The sequence below is a fragment of the Buteo buteo genome, chromosome 13, assembly GCF_964188355.1.
Source record: "Buteo buteo chromosome 13, bButBut1.hap1.1, whole genome shotgun sequence".
In the NCBI taxonomy this organism is placed as follows: domain Eukaryota; kingdom Metazoa; phylum Chordata; class Aves; order Accipitriformes; family Accipitridae; genus Buteo; species Buteo buteo.
In genome coordinates, this window is record NC_134183.1 from 7,971,480 (window position 1) to 7,992,991 (window position 21,512).

Sequence of the window (21,512 nt, forward strand, 5' to 3'; positions counted from 1 at the left end):
TGCCAAAGTAAGACCTTGTAATCCCATGCCCTGCCTGCCAGGGAGAGCTGTTTCCAACCATCCAAGTGGAGATCATTCTGCTTGTTACCAAGGCTCTTTGGTCACCTGCATCCACCAACACAGCGTGGGAATGAAGCAAAACCAGGGAAACATCCTTTTAGATGGGTCTGGCTTCAACTGTGTGACCTTCAAGCTCCTTTCCCAGCCCCTCTGTGCACCACACAACGACATCGTCCTTGGTGTGTGTTACCAGCACAGGAACAACGCCGACATGTTTGACAACAGTTGGTAAAATGAGTCATCCTGCTTTGGATATTTTACCCATCCCTCTGGCTACAAATCACAAACGTTTACCTGTTCACTGTTAGAAATTAAGGTCACCAGATGGCATGGTTTGTCTCTGACAGTTCTGGTTTTTTTCCTTAAAGCATTCCGTTTTCAGCCGAGTTTGGACAGGCAAAGCAGAGCAGAAGAACCCCAGGACACGGAGATTCAATTAAAACAAAGTGTGGAGCCCTCCTTGGCCCCCAAACTCCGCTCAGCCACGGTCAGGACAGACCAACCATCAATGTTCAGGACTTGTTCCTTTCCTGAGGATTGAGTTACCTGATTTTGCACTGATTATCTAAATGGGACCCAGCTCAGATCCTCAATCACATGGTCTTTATATCAGCTTTGAAACACCCATTTTACTTCACCCACAGTTTTAAACAAAAGATCATCAGCTCCTGTCAAAACACCAGAGCAAATGACAGCCCCATCCCTGCCTGTGCATTTTCCTGCTTCCAGAAATAGCAATCCCTGCCCCTCTCAAATGCACACCCTTATTGTCAAGCCAACCTGACAGCTCCAACAGGAGTAAGAGCTGAAGGATTTCCACAAGTGCTTCACTCCCCTGCATCCCCCATCCACCTCAGCATCTCTCTGACAGACCTGGAAACACGTATGTGCTGTTGTATCAGCATTAAAAAAAAATAATTATATATATACACTTGTATATATCACTTTTTAGTACTCTTGAGAAGACAAAAATCTGAAACATTCCAGGTGCAAAAACTAGACAGTACATAAAAAATGCTGGATGTATTTTCATTTTTACGCCCACTCATCACCGCTCAGCTCACGAAGCTGTGGGGTGCAGGCAGGAGCATGCTATACCCCACCGCTGCCCGCACCACGAGGAGCTGGAAATGACCTGCCCAAACCAGCCCCTGGTACCCACCCCGGGGCCTCCCACACCCCACACCGTGCCCCCCCACGGGTCACACAGGGGCACCACACGGCCACCTCGCCCCAGCATCCTCGTCCCCAGCCATCCCACCACCCCCCATGGCAGGGCCTGCCTCAGTGCCCACAGACCCCATATACCCCCCAGATGCCCCACATCCCCCACTCAGCACCCCACAGACCCCATATACCCCCCAGATGCCCCACATCCCCCACTCAGCACCCCACAGACCCCATATACCCCCCAGATGCCCCACATCCCCCACTCAGCACCCCACAGACCCCTTATACCCCCCAGATGCCCCACATCCCCCACTCAGCACCCCACAGACCCCATATACCCCCCCAGACCTCCTACATCCCCCACAAGGTGCCACACAGACCCTATAACCACCCCCCAGACCTCCTATATCTCCCATTCAACACCCCACAGATCCCATGTACCCCCACAGACCTCCTACATCGCCCCCAGCATCCCACAGACCCCATATACCCCCCAGACCTCCTACATCCCCCTCCCCAGCATCCCACAGACCCCATATGCCCCCCAGACCTCCTACATCCCCCCCTCAGCATTCCACAGACCCCATATGCCCCCCAGACCTCCTACATCCCCCTCCCCAGCATCCCACAGACCCCATATACCCCCAGACCTCCTACATCCCCCCCTCAGCATCCCACAGACCCCATATACCCCCAGACCTCCTACATCCCCCCTCAGCATTCCACAGACCCCATATGCCCCCCAGACCTCCTACATCCCCCTCCCCAGCATCCCACAGACCCCATATACCCCCAGACCTCCTACATCCCCCCCTCAGCATTCCACAGACCCCATATGCCCCCCAGACCTCCTACATCCCCCTCCCCAGCATCCCACAGACCCCATATACCCCCAGACCTCCTACATCCCCCCCTCAGCATCCCACAGACCCCATATACCCCCCAGACCTCCTACATCCCCACCCCAGCATCCCACAGACCCCATATACCCCCACAGACCTCCTACATCCCCCACTCAGCATCCCACAGACCCCATATGCCCCCCAGACCTTCTACATCCCCCCCAGCACCCCACAGACCCCATATACCCCCCAGACCTCCCACGTCCCCCACACACCCCATTTACCCCCCCAGACCCCACACCGCCCGCCAGCCCCAGACCTCACAGCCATCCTACACCCCACAGATCCCACGCATCCCCACCCGTACACCCCACAGCCCATATACCCCATACACCCCATATACCACACACCCCCCGGCCCCCACAGCCCCCCCGCCCCGCTGCCCCCGCAGGCCCCGCCCCGGAACGCGGCGCGCGGCCGCCGTTTCCGCGGGGACGCCGTGGAGGTGGCGCACCGGGGGGAGCCAAGATGGCGGCGCACACGCTGCGGGGCCTATACCGGCCGCCTCTGGGGCTTCTCGCCGCCCGGTTCTCGCAGCGGGCCGCCGCCGAGACCGAGTACCGAAGCATCTACAGCCTGGACAAGCTGTACCCGCCGCGGCGGAACGGCGACGCCGCCGCCAGCGCTCCGGTGAGTGGGGCGGGGGGGGGAAGGAAGGCAAGCGAGGGGCGGGGCTTCGCGTGGGGCGGGCCTTAGCGCCTGAGTGACGTAGAGCGGGTGGGCGGGGTTTGTGCCAAGGGGCAGGGCCATCGCGCGTGGGCGGGGCTTAGCACAAGGGGCCGTTGTGGCGGGTGGGAGGGGCTGAGCAGAAGGGGCGGGGCCGTCGCGGGTGGGCGGGGCCAGCCAGCCCTCGGGGGGAGGCGGGGCCGGGTCCCAAGTGCCGGCGGGGGCGGCCCTGCCTCCCCCCGGCGCCTGACGCGGGCACCCCGCCGTGTTTTCCAGGAGGAGACGCAACCGGCCACCCTCGACATCCCCCTGGGTGAGTCTCCCACCACCAAAAAGGACAGCCAGGGTGCTCGGCTGGGCCTGTCCCGGTTGAGCGCCCGGAGGTGGGCGAGGCCGCGGCCTACGGGGCCCGTGCTCAGCGCACGGAGCTGAACTCCTGAGCGAAAGCACAACGAGTCACGGGCGTCCTTCGGGCCTGCGTGCTGCAGCCTGGATCATCCCCGTTCCCTGCTGCAAAACCAGCTGGGGACGGGTCTCCGGGTCAGCACGCTGCTGTTCTTCTCTTCCAGCTCGCCTGACCGTGTCCTACTGCCGGAGCAGCGGCCCTGGGGGGCAGCACGTTAATAAAGGTGAGGAGGAGGTTCTCCCACTTTGAAGGAGAAATCACAGTCTTCAGTTGTTCCTCTATACTTTGTGGTAAAACATGGAGAATTGGAAGTTAAAGAGCATCCTTGTGCTGCCCGATGCTAATTTTTCATTATCCTTACCCTACATTTTAACACAATGTCCAAGTCTACATAGTGCTCGAGACCAGTCATAACATATTTGGTTCTCCCAGAAACGCTCTTACTGGGATCATTGCTGCTACACATGCCACGTGAAACACCACCTCTATCTAATCTGTTTTCATTGATCAAACATACAACAAGCCACCTGTATTCTGAAGCTTCACAGTGCAATAAATTCTCAGCATAACTCTAAAAATACTTCCTGTTCTGCCATTGCCATTAAAAATAAGGTAGGTAGTGACTGGCAACAGCAATAAATCTTGTAGCTTCTAGAGAGGCAAATACCATGACACAGTCTCCATAAAAAATTTGAGTTTGTCTTTAGAGTGGTATTCAAAAATGCAGCAAGAAAGAAATTACAGTCTTTCCAGAAATGAACACTGGAATCATCCTATGTTCAAAGGCAGCAGTGAACAGGCTGAATTATTTCATAAAACTTAGGAAGGCAAGCCATTACATTGAAAAAAAGATCCTGTTTTTTCTCCCAGTGAATACCAAGGCAGAAGTTCGGTTCCACCTGGCGTCAGCAGACTGGATTCCAGAAGCTGTGAGACAAAAAATGGCATTGATGGTAACTACCCCCCCCCCCCCAGTTCCAGCCACAGTTTAAATGTCACACTTTCAGATGGCATGTGACAAGTCTAACAAGGTTTCAATGATCACATCATGTTTCCTCCTCTTTAGCACAGGAATAAGATAAACCGAGCTGGTGAGTTGATTGTGAACTCTGAAGAGAGTCGCTACCAAATGAGGAATCTGGCGATTTGCTTAGAAAAAATCAGAACCATGGTCACGGAGGCTACTGAGAAGCCCAAGGTGGTGTCTAAGGAGACAACACAGAAGCTCATAGAGAGGTATCTTTATCAAAATGGCCTTTATTTGAGATTGGTTCAGATTATCATGTTACATGATTTAGTTGGCAGCATTTTTAAACAATCTTCATACTCATTTGGATTTCCTTTATAAAAAAAATTAAAAAATCACTGGTCTGTTAGATTTTAACTGCTTTCCTGGGTAGTATCCCATGAACAGGGACTTTTTTCTATCTGTGGACATTTGTTGGCTCATCAAATCTACATTATATCTGTGCGCTCAAAGTTGAATATTTAAATGGTTTCTTTATACACTAAAGGATCTTTTCATTTTGTTTTAGGGTGGAAAAAATGAACCGTGAACGACTACGACAGAAAAAGATACACTCAAATATAAAACAGAGCAGGAAGGCAGACTTTGACTGAGAACAGCAGAGACCAAAGTCCTTGGCATGCTGTCTTTTTAAAGACATGGCGTTGGCAGCTGTAGATCATGCAAAACTCATGAGCTGTATTGAATAAAAACGGTCTGAAAGTGTAAATAAAAACATTTAACAACTCCTTTTGAAACTAATGTTACACTGTGACAACCTGCCAATCATTTTGCAGAAAAATTATTGTTCATGTTAGAGAGAAACTAAAAATTCAGATTTTTGTCAACTACTTTTTTTTTTTTTTTAATACTTTGTGTCCTTCATCCATCCCTCTGCTCTATGAGAGCACCCTCTGCTGCTGAACACAAAAAAAGCAGTAGATCTGGGGGGAAAGAAGGGGTAGAGTACATATCTACATCCTACATATCTAAGTAGCAAATAAGAGTATTCACCATTTCAAGCACTTCCCTTCCATTTTAGTTGATTTTTTTCCTAACCAAAAAAAGTGCATGTCATTTTGCTAAATTAACCTAAAGCCGTGGCAGGAATTTGGCAGGAGGGAGTTGCTCTCTGGTAGCGCTAAAAGCGTGTCTCAAAGACAATGAAATGACCCTTTTTTTGTGTTCTCACAGGGCCCCAGTGGCCTAATGGATAAGGCACTGGCCTTCTAAGTCAGGGATTGTGGGTTCGAGTCCCACCTGGGGTGAGGAGAGGTGGCTCTGTTTTAGGCAAAAACCCAAATAAAAGAGGAAAGTGCTCCCTGCTGGTCCCTGGGGTTTAATTAGGGCACAGCAAGGTGTGCAGTGCCCACACACCTTTAGAAGGGGGGGACTTTTGAGTTCTCCCCTTACACAGCCCAGGTCAGCATTTACATTTGCAAAAAGCAGAGAGCTCAAATCCGACATTGTCCCCAAAATGGGCCCCCTGGAGGGGTGCAGGAGCACACTGATGCATCTTGATATCCCTCCCAGGATCCTGCCTAAAGCTTTCTGCATGGGGGGCTGCCAGCTCCCCCTCTCACAGGCAAAGGGGTCTGCAGCTCCATGCTGTGCCCTGGCCCTTAGAAGCAAGCAGGGCTGTCACTGCTTCAGACTTATTTCTGACGCTGAACATCATCACACAAACATCAATGGGGACAGCAACAACCTCAGCTGAGATCTCCTGTGACCAGGAGACCTGACTGCCACCTATCACCTACTGCTCAGGCGTGCCCCCCCCCCCCATATTTTACAATAAGATTTGCAAAATTTTCCTGAAAGCCTCGGAGCCAGCACACGACACCAGGGTTCAGAGGAGCTGCATGTTTCGGGGGTTAAAAGCATATTCCAAGACTGCACCTGGTTTTACACCAAAACCCCCCCGATTCCTGACCCAGGGGTCGGGGAGTGCCCCAGAAAGGACTGAGTCGCCCCTAACCGCAGCAACAAACCCCCCAAACCGGGTCACGCCAGGAGACAGCGTAGATCCCCCGAAGGGAAAAGAGTCACCCCAGATGGGACTCGAACCCACAATCCCTGGCTTAGGAGGCCAGTGCCTTATCCATTAGGCCACTGGGGCTGCATACAAATGTATTTTTGGTACCGTAACTTAACTCTCTGATGGCCAGAGGGGAGTGTGGCCACGGTGCGTGGGGAAGGGGGGGGGGGGGGAGTCCCACACAGCCCCGGGAGGACCCCCCCGGGACTGCACGTCCCCCAGAGCAAGGCAGCACTGTCCCAGCCAACCCACGCAGCTCTCCTCCCTCCATCGCCCAGTAAAACCGCCCAGCGCAGCATCGGCTCCGTGCACAGCCCAAAAATGCCGGGGGGGGGGGGGGGGGGGGGGAAGAAGAGGGGGGGCGAGGGGGGGCTGGAGACCCCTGCGAAGGACCCAGCTGCGCCCGCACGGCCTCATCCCGCTCTCCCGCGGCGGCGGGGCGGGACGTGCCGGTGCCCACCGCTGGTTTTCGGTGCAATAAGCCGCCCCCCCCCCCCCCGCCCCAAGCGACGGGGCCGTTTGCTCCGGACCCCCGCGGAAAAAAGCACGGATGGGGGGGGTGCGGGGCAGAGGAGGGGGGGCAGCTTTTGCGCGGCCCCAGTGGCCTAATGGATAAGGCACTGGCCTCCTAAGCCAGGGACTGTGGGTTCGAGTCCCACCTGGGGTGAAAGCCACTTTTTTTCCCCACCCCGGCTCCTTGCAGCAGTGCCCCCCAGGGAAGCGCGACGTGGGGACACCCCCCTTACATACACAGACCCCCCCACGCCTCGGCCCAGCCCCGCGGTAACTCACCGGGCGCTCCTTGCAACCATGAAAAGCCGCAGCCCGGGCCGCCCCCGACCTTTTATTCCCCCCCCGCCCCGCCTCGGGAAGCGGCCCCAGCTGGGGCTCAGCCTCCGCCCCGCTCCGCTTCGCCTTCCCCCCCGGGACAGGGTGCCCTGGGTTGCTGCCCCGCCGTGGGGCAGGGCCCCCGGGGCACGAATCCCCCCGGTGAATTGTAGGGCAAGCCTAAAGCTGCCCCCAGCACCGGCACGTTCCCTCGAGGTTTGCCCCACTGCTACCCCCGGGGATTCTCTCACCCCACGGGGTATCGATCGTTGTCCCCCCAAGCCAGTAACAAGGGGAAATTAAATGACTCGAGCGTCTCTCGTGGCTTTAAAACAACCACGAAGGGACTCGAACCCTCAATCTTCTGATCCGAAGTCAGACGCCTTATCCATTAGGCCACGTGGTCCCCCATAACTCTGCCTTGGGGACAGGGACACACACGCGGGGGGGGGGGGTCCCGTGGGTGTCCCTGCCACCCCCTGCTCATCACCCGTGCTCCCGTCCCTCCTGGGATTGCAGCTGTTCCTCCTGGCCTAGCGCTGGCCATGGGGGTGAGTGGGCGGGGGGGGGTGTCCCTCCTCCCATGGGACCCCCTGCGGTGCCAGTAGGTCACCATAGACATCCCCCCCCCCAGCCTCAGTTTACCCCGTATGTACTGATGGAGACTGTGTTGTGCAGGAATCCTGCGGGCTGGAGTGGCAACATTCCCCTCCTGCCCGCTGCTCAAGCCGTGCTGCTGAGGATGCCAGCAACTCAGAACACAAATATAATCCAAAATACAAAGTGCAGACGCCATCCAGGAGACACCCCCAACACAGAGCAGCTGGGGTCACCCTCACCTTCCAGCTGCCGGGGGTGTGCGAGTCCAGGCGTTCCCTGCCACATCCCCACGGAAAGGCAAAGTCAAGACCATCACATCTAGCCGAGGCTGTGTATGAGCCGTAAGCAGGAGGGAAGGAGTGTTTGAATCCCAGGGTCAGGCATGACTAAGGAGGAAGGACGGGGACAGCCGGGACCCTGGAAACAACTCGTCCTTTCCCGTGACAGGATTCAGTGTGATGGTCACAGTGTCAATGAGCCACTGGTGATGGGCACCCGCTGTAATGTAGCCCTGCTACAGCATAATGGTGTGATGCACAGAGAAACACCACAGGCCTCGTTAAGCTCCTGTTCATTATCAATAACACCCTCTGCATTCTCCTCCCAGTGCAGCTTGGCTTCTCCCCTAAACCTGTGTTTCTCATCTAATCCTAAAAAAGTTTCCCAAAGCCCGCCACAGGGCAGGAAGATATTTTAACCTCTTCCACAGCCATGGGAGTTTTTTGGGGACATGCTGGTTCCTGGGGTACGTTCAGCTCAGTTCAACCAGTGTCTCTTTTCTGACGTGTCCATCAAACGAAAGCTGAACAGAAATGTGCTGGAGAGAAAGGGCTGCACGAGAAGAGAGCTTGTGCTCTGCGGGTGTGCAAAGCTTCCCAGCATGGTGGGTGGCAGCAGCCAGCAGACAGACCGGAGCACGTAGCAGCTGCCCCAGCTCCATCCATCCCGGGCACCCCCCGAGATCTCGCCAAGGCGCGGGGGGCGCAGGGGGCGTAGGGTGCAAATCCCAGCGGTGTCAGGTGGGGAGACGCCGGTGTGATGGGGAGGCACAGCGGGCAGCGCCAAGCCAGATGTGTGGTGGGGATGGCATGGCCAAGTGGGTCCGGTGCCTGATGGTGGACTGGGGGGCCAAGGGTCCGAGCCCCCCATGGCCGAGTGTCCTTTGGCCCTGGGGTCTTACCCCAGGGCGCAGGCAGGGCTGCAGGAAGCTCCTTGTTGCTGGCAGCGGTTGCCTGCTCTTGCCCAGCACCAGGGAATTTGCAGCTGAGAAAGTCATGTGTCACTGCGGCATCTCCCCCGGGGGCTGTTTTCTTCCCTCTCTGCACCCTAGTCCTCACCCACCAGCCAGCAAAGATGGTCCCACTCATACGGAGCAGCACAGGTTCAGCCTTCTGCTGCCTGAGGCTTAGAGGAGAGAAACAGCAGGAACAAAACTTGGTGCCACCTGAGCGAGGCCATCGCTGATGGAAGTCCCTCTGACCACACAGTGAACCAGCCCAGGCCCCTCACGGTGCTGCCGCCAGGACAGCCCAGCGGGAGCGCAGGTACGGCATCTCCAGACGATGCAAAGAAACTGCTGCCCGAAGGAAGCCAAGTCATCAAATACCCCCAAAAGCCACCTGATGCTATCCAAACTCGTAAGAAGGATACAAAAAACGTTCTCTGGCCATGCTTTCAATCGCAGCCCTGAAGCTGGTCACCCAAAGAGGTGGAAGTCAACTGGTCCCAGGTAATACCAGCCTGGAGACACCCTGTTAGCCCCTTTCCCCTGTCCCCAGAGCAGGCAAGGTTTGCTGAGCGGCACAGGGACCTGCAGCTCGGCTTCCTGGGGCTGCCGGCAGTCCAGCGCCCAGGGCTTCAGCAGGTTTGCTGCTTTCCAGGCAGCAGAGTCATTTCCTCCACCCCTAAGAGAGAAAAATTACTTAGAAAGAAACTTCACTTTCAGTTTTACTAGTGTGATATCACCCTTACCGCAACCGCCTTTTAAAATCCATTAACTCTGTAGGAAAAGACCCTCCAAGCAGCTTTTTAATGCAACAAACCTGAGAGGGCATTATCCCAAAGGCACTTATGTGGAGGCCTCTGGTCTCAGGGCAGCACAACCAAACTGCACGACCCCAGTGACCAGCCCCTCGCAGAAATGCGGTTTCTGGCAGAGTAAAGCTTCTTTCCCATCAGAGCTTGTCCTGCTCCGGGAAGAGGTTTGCATGACACTTGGAAAGTAGTCATCCCCAGCATCAATTGGCTTTTTGTTGGGGGTCAGATCCAGCTGATGCTACAGGGAGCACCTGGAGAGGGTAAAAATGCAGCTGAAATTCCCTGCCTAGCCCTGACCCAACACAGACCCAGCTCTGCCCAGACAAGGCTAAATAAACAGCTTTAACTGCTCTGCTTTTGCGCTTTCTGGGACACCTTGAAAGATGCCCGTGCTGCAGCCAGAACCATCCTTTCATGAACACCTCTCCAAAAACCATCCTTTCAACAGGTCCCAAGGCAAAAGCTGGTTGTTTTTCCCTCAGTAACAGCCTCGCTTGAGCACTCGGCACGTGGGACCGCACGACGGGCCGGATAAAGCACCCGCCTTTGCACCAGAACTTGGGGCAGTTTGTAGCTGCTCCTCGTTGCTTCTGTTTTTCATGAGATCTACATTGGGACCGTTGATAATCACATCATCCCAACAGCATCGTGTACAGCTTGGGTACAGCAGTAGTTGGCACAGCCAGCAAGCCTGGAGCTGCCATGGGCATATCTCTGCTCCAAAATACCCCTCGTGGCCCACTCTGGCCTCCCTCTTCAGTCCCCCCCTCTGCAAGCTCTGTCTTCAGCGGCTGCGCTCGCAGACCCGTATTCAGCGGGGCTGTTTAATTTACGCTTCTGGGTTATCCCGGTGCGTTAACCTCCTTAATTGACATCTGCCACCGGCGATGGGGAGCGTCTTCCCGCCGAGCAGCCAAAGCCAGCTCCCGCCGGGCACCAACAGCAGCAGGAGAAATCCCGGCAGCGCTGCGCGGGGCTGGCGGCACTAAAACGGGGAGAAGGAGCACGGAAACCGGGTTGGCATCGGTAAAAGGGGGGGGGCTCACCCCAGATGGGACTCGAACCCACAATCCCTGGCTTAGGAGGCCAGTGCCTTATCCATTAGGCCACTGGGGCTGCGCAGGGCGCGCGCCCCGGCCCGCGGGAACGGCCCCGAGCCCGGCGCCCGCTCGCGCCGCGGGACTTGGTGCTGGGGGGGGGGGAACAAACGACGCGGTCGCGCGTGTAACCCACGGACGGGGGGGAATCGCCGCCGGGCCCCGAAGGGGAGCCGGGCTGGCCGCAGCGAGGGAGGGGGGCCGCGGGACCTAACCCGGGGTTTGCTTTTTCCCATCTACCCCCCCCCCCTTCCCGCGAGGGGAAGAGGCGCGAAGGGAGAAGTGGGAAAAGCTGGAGCCGGCTTAAAAGTGGGGGAGAGGAAAAAGAGCCGACCACGAAGGGACTCGAACCCTCAATCTTCTGATCCGAAGTCAGACGCCTTATCCATTAGGCCACGCGGTCGCCGGTGCTGCAGCCCCCCCCAAGCGCTGCTGCCAACCCCCGGCATCGCTCCCACCGCCCCCCCGGTCCCACCCGAGTACCCCGGGTGCTGGGGGCACGGGGGGACGCCGGGAGACGTGGCCGGGGGAAGGACTCTGTCGCTGCAACCAGGCCGTGGGGAAACCAAGCGTGGGACTTGCCGTCCGCGATGGCGGCGCTGGAGCCGGGGGACAGTCCCGCCGCCGGGGCTTGGGTGCTCTGCTGGGGAGAGGCAGAAGCGGGGTGCTGCGCAGTCTGGGGTTCTCGCTGAGCGTCCGAGTCGTCCCATCGCCTCGGTCAGCCTCCTCAAGTGCCACGCGGGTCCGGCTTCCCTCCCTCCTCTGCCCCCCACGGCGAGCTGCTGCAGGAGGGACGTTGCGGAGCCGAGGACCTTGCTGCAACAGGCCACGGTGGGTACCAGAAGCCTACAGGGCGACAGGACAGATTCGCAGCTCCCGTGAACTCACATCCCACCAGCTGCTGGCAGACGTAAGGGATTGCTGGAGGACAAGTCACCTCTCACGCTGTTCTGGGGGCTCAACGCGGTCCCACCTCTAGTGACACTGTCACCCACCAGCGTAAGCTCCTACAGCCAACTCAGCCCTCAAGCCCCAGCACAGACGTCACCCCTATTTCTCCTCTTGCCCCTTACGTCTGATTCAAACCTTGTCTTATGGCCCATATGCTTCCCACCTCCTACCTCAGACACAACCAGAGGCCACAGTAATAAGGTGCCATCTATGATGTCCCAGCGGGATGGGACTTTCCGAGCACACAAGAATTGGAGCCGCTTCCCCGCAAAGGAAACATCACTTCGAGCACCTGGAGGTATCACTGGAATCACAGCAGAAAAAATAGGCAGAGATGGAGAGGAGGGCAGCTGAGGGAAAGACAAACAGAGATTTTTTTAAAAAGTCTCTGAGCCTTTCATCTTAACCGTGAGGACTTGGGGAAGAACCTCAAGAGCACAGGAGATCAGCAAGGAGGCAGAAACAGAAACTTAGTGAGTGCGTGAAAGGCTCAGTGCTTTGGGAAATGAGGACATACTCTTAACTTCCACAGCCTGGGCTGCTATGGAGCAGAACCAGGCTCGAAGGAGAACAGGCTCTCCCCCATCTCCCTGGCACTCCTCACTATTCCTATTCCATTTCAGTGGGGTTGCTGCAGACTCTCAGCCCTGTAAATGAGACAAGATTTACTTCTGAGTGGCTCTGGCTCCTTGCCTTTTCTTTGTGGAGATGGGCCCTTTCTTTTCCTCTCCCTCAAATTGTTGGATTTTTTTTTTTTTAATGACCTTATTTTTCCTTTACCACAACTAAAGGTTGCTCCCAAGAGCCAGCTGAGTGCATCAAACCATTAGCAAATTCTTCCTTCCAATGCAAATAAATACATAAAAAGTCTAGCTTCTGTTTACAAAATATCCATCCCTCATTAATAAATATCAAATCAACTTCCACATAACAAATGACGTATCCTGGAACTGTTCATAAGACACACAGTACCATTTGCCACCTTATTTGGAGGCAGAAGACAATGCAGAGAGCTTTTATAGTTATCCTTACCTTTTCTCTTGGGACAGGTAAGTTCAAGAGGGATAGAAAAGCCTTGAGGAATTCTGTTCTCATCCATATAACAAGGGATCCGCCTGTGTTAGTAATGTTTTTCATATCCACAGGTCCATACCCTTTCTCTTTTGGTACATCTCTCTCTCACAGGTTGAGATCTTTCCTGATCCTTTTCTGATTCAAGTGGAATTTTTTTTCTAGCAGGGGCTGCTCCGAGGTACCTCTGCACCTACTACGATGTTATTGAGTACCTGAACATTTCCTCTTACAGCAAGCTGCACGCACACATACTGCCCAAGACGGACTTGAAGGAGCCTGTGGAAGTGAAGATGGATTTTATGCTTGTGGCTATTCTCTCCGTGGTAAGGACCCAAAACTCCTGTTGAGTCTTTATAACAGAAAACTGGGCGATTAGCTAGGTTGGGGTCTGAGTCTTCTGCCAGGCAGGGTTGGGCCAGCAAGGCCACCGGGATGAGAATCAGCCCTTCCACTTCTTCAGCTTTCTGCTGTTTGGAAGCATTTTTGGAAGATCTGGAGTATTTTCTCCCACCTACTTCAGAAAAAAGTTCAGAGACAGGTTCAGACAAACAGCCTGCTTTATAGAGGCTCTAAAAACAAAACTGCGGAGTGCCTGAACTGAGCAATGCATTTGCAGGACACTGGTCTGTAAATGTTAACAATAATCTTTTTTTTTTTTCCCAAACCATTGGACCGTACACTCCCACTCTTCAGCTGTAGGACCAAGATCTTTGCACTCTCATCCTGAGCTGAGTTTCTGCAATCTGTGCTGTCCACCGCAAGAGCGACAGGGGAGAGCTTGTGGGCTCTGCATTGGATGTACCTAAGAAAATCAGCTAAATATCTTCCCTTTTGTTTCTCCAGGTCGAAAAGCTCCAGACAGTCACTTTTTACATCGTGTTGAACCTGGTAGGTCCCTTGAGAGCGTTTCTCTCCTGTGGTGCTGAGCCTGGCACTCATTTCTCTCCTGCAACTTCTTCCCCCAGGAGTGGGAAAACACTTTTGTAACCTGGGACCCACAGGATTTCTGTAACATTTCCGAAGTCATTCTGCCCACGGATACGTATTGGTCTCCCACCATCTTCATTTTAGAGCGGTAGGTTCCCCTTTGATTTTAATCCACTGGCTTAAGAGAAATACAAAGAAGCAAACTGTTGGTATTATTGTAGGAAATGGGATAAACTCGTATGGTTAAAAGTTGTTCCCATGAGCTCTCCGTAACCAAGAACCTTGATTAATGGTGACCACAGTTTATACAAAGCACTTTGTGGCTCTGTAATACTGTAACACCTCGAGGAAATGTCCCATCCGGGCTGTAGTTAAAGCTGAGGACGCAGCAGAGACCAGCAATGTCATGGAATGAAACGCGCCTTAGCAGTTTGTTGTAAGATACTGGACAGAGCACTGTGGGTCTGACAGAGGGATGGGCACCGCCGCTAGCTCTTCGGCTGGGGGGAGAAGGAGGGAGAGGCAGCTCTGCAGCACAGCAGAGCCTGCAATGAGCCGGCAACGAGCCCTGGCCCCGGGTGAGAGTAGGAAGCAGAGAGGAGAGAGGAAGGAGTTTCCTTAGGAGGTGCAGAGCTACTACAGACCTTAGCCCAGAGGCACTCAACAGCCCTTCTTCAAGCCCCAGGTTTCCTCTCCTCACCGCTAAATCCCGTGGCTGGTGACGGACGGCACAGAGCCTGCCCTGCAAGGACGCTTACAGCCCAGCCTTGCATGGGACTGAGGAGCGATGCAGCCTCTTGGAGCTCGGTCACTCTCCGCTTTTGTTTCCTCCAGAGTGAACGGACAAAACTCAAACTTGGATTATATGGCCATCACGCACAACGGCAGCTTCAAATCCACCCAGCCCTTCCAGGTCACCTTAACGTGCAGCTTGATGATCTTCAAGTTTCCCTTCGATACCCAGACGTGCAACTTGAGCGTAGCTTCATTCCTCTACCCAGGTACAGCAGCAAGCTGAGTTTTACCACAGGTGGGCTAAATTCACAGGAGGACGAATAGATGAGATGGACCCTGGCTAAGTCCTCGGTTCCCTTGGCAGCACCACACTCTCACACTGGGTTAGCGGTGTAACACCAGGGACAATGAGCTAAAACACTGTCATTCTGTTTTGGCATGTTTCCCAGCAACATCTCTGGAAGCATCTGGATGTTCTGTGGCAAGTTCCCCCCAACCAAGAGACTAGGAGCCTTCCTGCAACAAGGCTACTTGTTCACATACAATTTTGTAGGACTGATCTTTAAACATACCTGAAAGCCATGGAAACAAGAGGAAATTAAGGACAGCTTCAGGGATCCAAACTGCAGTCAGAGATCATCCCAACAGGAAGGGTTGAAAAATAAGCAGAGGTGACGCGAAAGCCTCCAGCTCCCACCCACAAAGGACAACTTTCCTAATTCACCAGAAATTTCCCCTCCGATCCACATTTCCAGAGGTCCAGCCAAGTCTCTTCACCAGAGTCCTTTTTAGTTTCTCCCTGATAGGCTAAGGAACCCCAGCAGTGCAAGAACCATTGCGCTTCCCCGTCTGCACACACTCTTGGTTGGGAGGGAGAGGGAGGGGAAATAACTGACCTCTAATAAATACCTAAATTCTGCAACTTCTCTCCTCCTCTGCCTCCTGCCCAAGCAGTAACAGACCTTGTCATGAAGACGAAACAGACACCAGCTAAGATGATGAAAGACAGCCAGAGTTACTTCCTAACTGATGGAGAATGGAAGTTCACCAACCTGAGCATCATTGAATACAGAGAAGAGCTGGATGACGAAGAATTTTCTGTGGTCACCTACGTGGTATGGCAGTACTTGCATAATATATTGCACTGATTTCCCACAAAAAAAAAAAAAAAAGTATGAAACAAGATAATTTTTTACATTAGGGAACATTGCCCAACACAGTAAGTTATCTTCTGCTCACCTAAATTTTGTCCCTCTTCTTCAACAGATTTCCATGGAGAGACGACCCACTCTGTATATTTTGAACCTGATCCTCCCAACATGCGCCCTGTATCTGCTGGATATGGCTGTGTTGTTTGGACCCAGCTCTCTCGAGGAGAAAATCAGTTTCCAGATTGCCATCATCCTTGGCAGCTCCATGTTAGCTGTGATTCTCAACAACATCCTCCCAACTTCCTCCAACCGACCACCCATAATAGGTACCCATCTTTGTTGAACAAAACCTGATTTTTTCACAGGTACCAACCCTAAGGAAGGTCTTTGATTGTTTATGGACACATTCACAACACTGAAGTCATGAACAGCTAAGCTTTATCAGCTTGCTGGAGTGAAGAAATTTCCCCCCTTCCCCACCAGGCAACTGAACACAGACAGGATTACATGCAAGAAAATAATGCCAATTATCAAGGGCTTTCTTTGTTTTTGTATTGTTCTGCAGTGGTATTCTTCTTAGGCACCTTCCTGCTCATGATCATGGCTGTGTTAGATACCTTCTTCCTGTTGCACCAGCAGCACAAATCCCAGCGCTTAGACAAGGTTCTCAGAAACTTCCAGCAAGGTAAAGCAACCCGTAACCTCTTAAACCCGTAGGTTCGGTGCATTTTACTGCAGGTTCGTTTGAGCGAGGGTGGGTTTCCTCAGGGCAACCAGTGCCCCAGGCAGGATCAGTCGTGGTAGTCACCCACCAAACCCCCTATACTGACACATGCTATGTGCTCTTTGCAGACGCCGAGCCAGCAATGAGAGCCATGACCAAGCAGACCACGAAACACCTCGCCAAGGGAGGCACCCAACTGCTGAACCTTCCCAAGAAGGCCCAGGAAAACAGGCAGCCAGCCAAGCCCCACTGGAAACCACAGGAGCAGGACCCATTTCTGCTAGTTCTGGAGAAGGTGCTTCTCTACAGTCACTTCTTCCTGTCCCTGTTTTTTTTTGCTACTATTTCTGTAAAATGGAGCAGCTAGAGATCAGCTCTGCGCACTGCTAGTTCAGTTGCTCTCCATTGTATTGCTTCTAAGCCCTGCACTGTAATTTTTTTCCTGCTCAATTCATAGAGCTGCAGTTTTCAGTTGCCTAACATAAAAAATAAAAAACCAACCCCATAGGGCATGAGATCTGCATGCTTAATACTTTGTACTCTAGTTCAGTAGAACTACCTATGTTCTTAAAGTATTCTGTGGGCTAGCAAGGTATTTGAATAAAACAATTGTGAAATCTGGGGATAATACCTTCATTCTATTCATCTATAATTCTTACCACAAACATGACCAACAGAAGAGAGAGTTAATGCCCTTCTTCTCTTATCGAGATGTTTCCATTTTGGGGGAAGGTTTTTAAGAATTCCACCTCAGATAATTAAATAAAACGATGCAAGTCTGAAGCATTTGTACTGTTGTTTCTGTGAGATCCACATCATTCAGAAAAGCAGGACAGAGAGAATAACAGGATTGCCAGGATTAAAGGGGTGATACTTGGGATGTTTTAAAAAAATTAAAAAGTAACTTTTAATTGATTTTTTTTTAAACATATCTCAACACATCTACACTTCTTCAACTCCTTTTGCAATCAGCTGCAGCTAAACCATCACAACCAACCTAGGAAACAGCCCTAGACCTCTGCCTGTAGAACTGCTGAGGTATATCTCCCACTGCATCGCGGATCACTACTAAATGCACTCCAGCACCTCAAAAGGCTTTATATGTTCAACTTCCAAGCAACTATTTGCCTGCAACGGCAGAACTGCATTCCCTGCACTGTGTGGTTACACAGATGAATAGACGGTTTATTTGCATTACAGAAGGTGCAATAGGACTGAGTTTGATCAACAGGTCTAGCTGGGATCTTGGTCCTTCCTACAAAAACAAGCTCACAGGTAGAAAAGAAAATCCAGGAAAAGCAGGCTGTTTGCAAGTTACTGTATTGTTCCACATTTCTGAAAACCTTGCAACCTCATGTCTAAGATCTAAGCCACAGACAGGAGGGAAAGTACTTTATTTAAAAGATGATAGAATCTGACAGTTGTTAAGACAAACTGCTTCTAGACAAGTTTACAGATCAGCAATCGGTTTGTGGGGCCAGTATGGATATTTCTCCTTGTCCAGTCTGGTTTCAGGGAAGGCTTCATGCAAGTCTTCATATGTCATCTGTTCAAAGGGAATCATGCTTCTGAACTTCTGAAGCTTGAAGTGGGAGCAGAGACAAACACGTTACACGTCACTTGTCAGCAAGAAAGAGCAAAGCACACACAAGTACAAACAAGGTGTGTGCCAGGCTGGGTTAAAGAGACTATTCACTAAGCAAAGTCCAGACTTACTTGTTGCTCATACTGGGCAATACGAGCTTTGGAAGCCTGCACATATTCAGCACTGCTCTTTGCCTGCAGAAAAGCAGAGGATGTGGTGAATATGGTTATGACAAAGACTGCAACCTAGAGTGAACCTGCAACCCCATGCTTTAAGTTGGCATTAAAATTCATCATCGTTACACTAGGTAAGCAGACAGAACGTTGATCAAAACCGATCACGCCAAACCCTTCCACATGCAGAGATCCTCTTGCTTAGCCAAAAGCCAGAGACACGTGCGAAGACCAGAGCCATGCTCTAGCTCAGGCTGCCCTTCCTGTGCAGATGCACATACAGAACATCCCTTCCCTCTCACCCCTTCCCATCCTCACAGAAGCCAGAGACAACCCCGGCATTAAAGAACAGTTTAAACACTTACAGCTTCCTGCTCTTGAGCATCAATTTTGGCAGTCTGTGTATCCACTGGCTCAGGAACCTTTAGTGCACTGAACTGTAAATCAAGAGAGAAATTTTTTTATGCGGTTTGTCTGATTGAAAAAATCCTTCACACCAGGGTCATTTTCCCTGGCAGCGGGGGAACATTCCTTCCTTTCTTCCTAGGACGTGCTCACAACCATGTAAGTTAACGAGCTTTCTAAAACTGACCACTGCAGCTTGACTGTGTCCTTCACAAGAAGCACTGCTGACCTGTGAGTTTAAAGCAATCTATTCTGTACTTGCATACCACCACCAGGACATAAAACTACACACCTTCGTCACAGCACTGTAAAGAGCACAGCATTGTAAGGAAAAAAGAAAATCTAATACCAAAGACTTATCATATCACAGACTTATTTCCTCCAAGACAAAGTTCCCAGATCCATCTGAGGTCAGTGGGTCCCCCCAGCCTTGGGAAGCTGACTGTATTGGGTCTGGCTGAGACGGAGTTAATTCTCCCCATAGCAGCCCTCGTAGTGCTGTGCTCTGCATCAGTAGCGAGAAAGGTGTCGACAACACACCAGTGTTTTGGCTGCTGCTGAGCAGTGCAGGCACAGCATTGAGGCTGTCTCTCCAACATTTTTGCTCCCCCTCAACGGCAGGCTGGGGCTGGGCAAGATCTTGGGAGGGGACATAACCAGGACAGCTGACCTAAACTAACCAAACAGATATTCCATACCATATGACGTCAGCTCAGATATAAAAACTAAGTAAAGGGAGACGAAAGGGGGGCATTTTTGTCTTCCGGAGCAACCGCTACACGTACTGAAGCCCTGCTTCCCAGGAAGTGGCTAGACATTGCCTCCTGATGGGAAGTAGGCAATAACATAATTTGTTTTTTCTTTGCTTTTGCGCATGACCTTTGCTTTCATTTTATTAAACTGTCCTTATCTTGACCCATGAGCCTTTTGTTATATTTTCTCCCCCTGTCCAGCTGACGAGGGGGAGTGATAGAGCGGCTTTGGTGGGCACCTGGCGCCCAGCCAGGGTCAACCCACCACACCGACTTTCATAGTGACACCACGTGCCCTTCAGCAAAAGCCTCACTCATGCTTTTCAATTCCTGCTTATAAAGAGGATGGCAACCCCTGCAGGCATCCACTAGCTTTACACATTTCACAGTGTGCAGAGCCACGCCTGCCACCTTCTTCCATTCAGTGAGTTAGAGAAATACTTTGAACGTTCGCTTCAGGAGAGGCACTACCTGAATACAATCCTGCAGCCAAAATAATTTATCAAGTTTTCTTTCACCCACTTTCTCACTGTACAGTGCCACAGGTTTCCTCCTGAAAGATGGCACTGAAGTGACCTCCTCGAGATCAGTGACACTGATTTGCAGGATGTAAAGCTGGGGCACCTGCTAGCCAAAACCACCTCTGCCAATTATGGTATTTTCCTCTCAACACCAAAGACATTTCCCATTTAAGCCTCACCCAACTGACATAGAGACTGACCTTCTTCTGAAACTCATCCACCATGCCAGCTTTAGCAACTGTAGCCTTGTAGTAAGCCCAGTCAATGGTCGGAGGTTTCTCTGGCAGGGCAGCCAACCTAAAGAGATGGAGGAGAGCAGTCACGACTGGCGCTAGAAGTAACCTTGTGCTATCATTTGCTCTCTGCCACAGTTACTTTCCAGAGTGTCATCAACAGAGCCTGCTAAGTTTGGTTTAAGTATTTTCAGGTCCATCATTAACAAGGAGTGATGAACCATTTCTGCAAATCCCTCTGCCCTTGAAACAGACTTCTCTATGCAGACTAGAAGAGTTCAGCCTGCAGCCCTGCTCCACTTCAGACTGCTATATAGTGCCTCTGGGTGCAGCCCTGTAAGAAAGGATTAGGCAGTTTTCACAATACTGAGCTAGAGGCAATCAGCGATATTAACTGCAGTAGCCAACCACATTCGTATCAAGCAGCGGATGCTGAAGGATTTAAGAAGACTCATGAATTTGTACAGCATTTAACAGAATAACACAGCTTGCAAAATGTTTTGAGCATGCCAAAGCAAACTGCTTTCACAGAACTGCTTTTTTACATTGCAGCTGTTGTTTTACTCTGGGGAGGATTAAGTAAACATGACTTGCCAAAAAAAGCCACTAGCTGTCTTGAAGGTGACCTGTTTTGACGCTTGCCGGGACACTCCTGCGAGACCACGGTTACCAACACCGGCTCAAGCCAGCACTGCAAAGGCTGAACGGTTCGGCTGAGGGATCGAACTGCCCCATGCACAGGAGCGGGACAGACACTCACCGGGCCGACAGCGCATCGCTGCGGGTCTTCAGGGCGTTGAACATGGCCCTCTGGTTTGGAGGCACCCTCTCGGCGAAGGCCGCCCAGTCAACGGCCTTGATGGCAGCTCTGCGGCCCGCCATGCTTCCAGCCTGCGCCCAGGGGAGGGGATGACACCAGGCGGGTTACGCTGGGGGGGGGGGGTGGAGGGGTTGGGGGGAGCGGCAGGACCCAGCAACCGCGGGGCTGGGGAGGACGGCTCCCCCGCGGGTAAGCCGGCACGGAGGGGTGCGGGCTGGGGCGGGAGGGGGCACACGGAGCCCCGCTCCTCGGCCCAGCCCAGCCCCGCCGCGCCCTCACGCCCCCTCCACCGGCCCCCCCCGACACCCAGGCCCGCCTCGGCCTCTTCCCTCCCCCAGCCCCGGGAATCCCACACCCCCCTCCCCGGCTCAGCCGGCCGGTCCCCGTCCCCAGGACCCCCTTCCAGCCACCACCAACACCCCCCGGCCTCGCTCGCTCGCTCCCCCCAGCCCCAGCCCCAGCCCCGGCCCCGGCCCCGGCCCCGGTCCCCGCTCTCACCTTCACTGACCGCCACCCCCGTCCCCAAGCGCGGAGGCCAGCGGCGCCGGAAGTCCCTCCCCCGCCGCCCAATCAGGACGCAGCTCCACCGGAAGGCGTCCTTCCCCTCCTCTCTCGGTGACCGCCGCTGCTTGCCCCGGAAGCGCTTTGCGC

General features: G+C 53.1%; 2 protein-coding genes and 6 non-coding genes across 9 annotated transcripts; 3 read left to right on the forward strand and 5 right to left on the reverse strand.

Moving 5' to 3' along the window:
• Positions 1 to 2,571: 2,571 nt before the first annotated feature.
• MRPL58 (mitochondrial ribosomal protein L58) lies at positions 2,572 to 4,972 on the forward strand. The gene is made up of 6 exons (XM_075043872.1): positions 2,572 to 2,762; positions 3,075 to 3,111; positions 3,368 to 3,427; positions 4,075 to 4,157; positions 4,271 to 4,440; positions 4,740 to 4,972. Exons 1-6 carry the CDS (start codon positions 2,601 to 2,603, stop codon positions 4,822 to 4,824), a joined length of 597 nt encoding a protein of 198 aa, XP_074899973.1. The 5' UTR covers positions 2,572 to 2,600; the 3' UTR covers positions 4,825 to 4,972.
• Positions 4,973 to 5,405: 433 nt separating this feature from the next.
• TRNAR-UCU (transfer RNA arginine (anticodon UCU)) lies at positions 5,406 to 5,478 on the forward strand. The gene has a single exon. It is a non-coding gene; the product is annotated as a tRNA-Arg (tRNA).
• A 778-nt stretch (positions 5,479 to 6,256) lies between these two features.
• Positions 6,257 to 6,329, reverse strand: TRNAR-CCU (transfer RNA arginine (anticodon CCU)). Its single transcript has one exon. It is a non-coding gene; the product is annotated as a tRNA-Arg (tRNA).
• Positions 6,330 to 6,842: 513 nt separating this feature from the next.
• Positions 6,843 to 6,915, forward strand: TRNAR-CCU (transfer RNA arginine (anticodon CCU)). The gene has a single exon. It is a non-coding gene; the product is annotated as a tRNA-Arg (tRNA).
• Positions 6,916 to 7,409: 494 nt separating this feature from the next.
• On the reverse strand, positions 7,410 to 7,482 carry TRNAR-UCG (transfer RNA arginine (anticodon UCG)). Its single transcript has one exon. It is a non-coding gene; the product is annotated as a tRNA-Arg (tRNA).
• Positions 7,483 to 10,756: 3,274 nt separating this feature from the next.
• Positions 10,757 to 10,829, reverse strand: TRNAR-CCU (transfer RNA arginine (anticodon CCU)). The gene has a single exon. It is a non-coding gene; the product is annotated as a tRNA-Arg (tRNA).
• Positions 10,830 to 11,140: 311 nt separating this feature from the next.
• On the reverse strand, positions 11,141 to 11,213 carry TRNAR-UCG (transfer RNA arginine (anticodon UCG)). Its single transcript has one exon. It is a non-coding gene; the product is annotated as a tRNA-Arg (tRNA).
• Positions 11,214 to 17,749: 6,536 nt separating this feature from the next.
• ATP5PD (ATP synthase peripheral stalk subunit d) lies at positions 17,750 to 21,492 on the reverse strand. Of its 2 annotated transcripts, none has more exons than XM_075044494.1 (6): positions 21,360 to 21,492; positions 20,802 to 20,932; positions 20,009 to 20,105; positions 18,496 to 18,567; positions 18,089 to 18,151; positions 17,750 to 17,954 (listed from the first exon to the last, which is right to left on the reverse strand). In XM_075044494.1, exons 2-6 carry the CDS (start codon positions 20,921 to 20,923, stop codon positions 17,823 to 17,825), a joined length of 486 nt encoding a protein of 161 aa, XP_074900595.1. In that variant the 5' UTR covers positions 20,924 to 20,932; positions 21,360 to 21,492; the 3' UTR covers positions 17,750 to 17,822. The 2 variants fall into 2 exon arrangements, with proteins under 2 accessions (XP_074900595.1, XP_074900596.1); XM_075044495.1 differs by having other exon boundaries at positions 20,802 to 20,970; positions 21,360 to 21,457.
• Between the last annotated feature and the right edge of the window lie 20 nt (positions 21,493 to 21,512).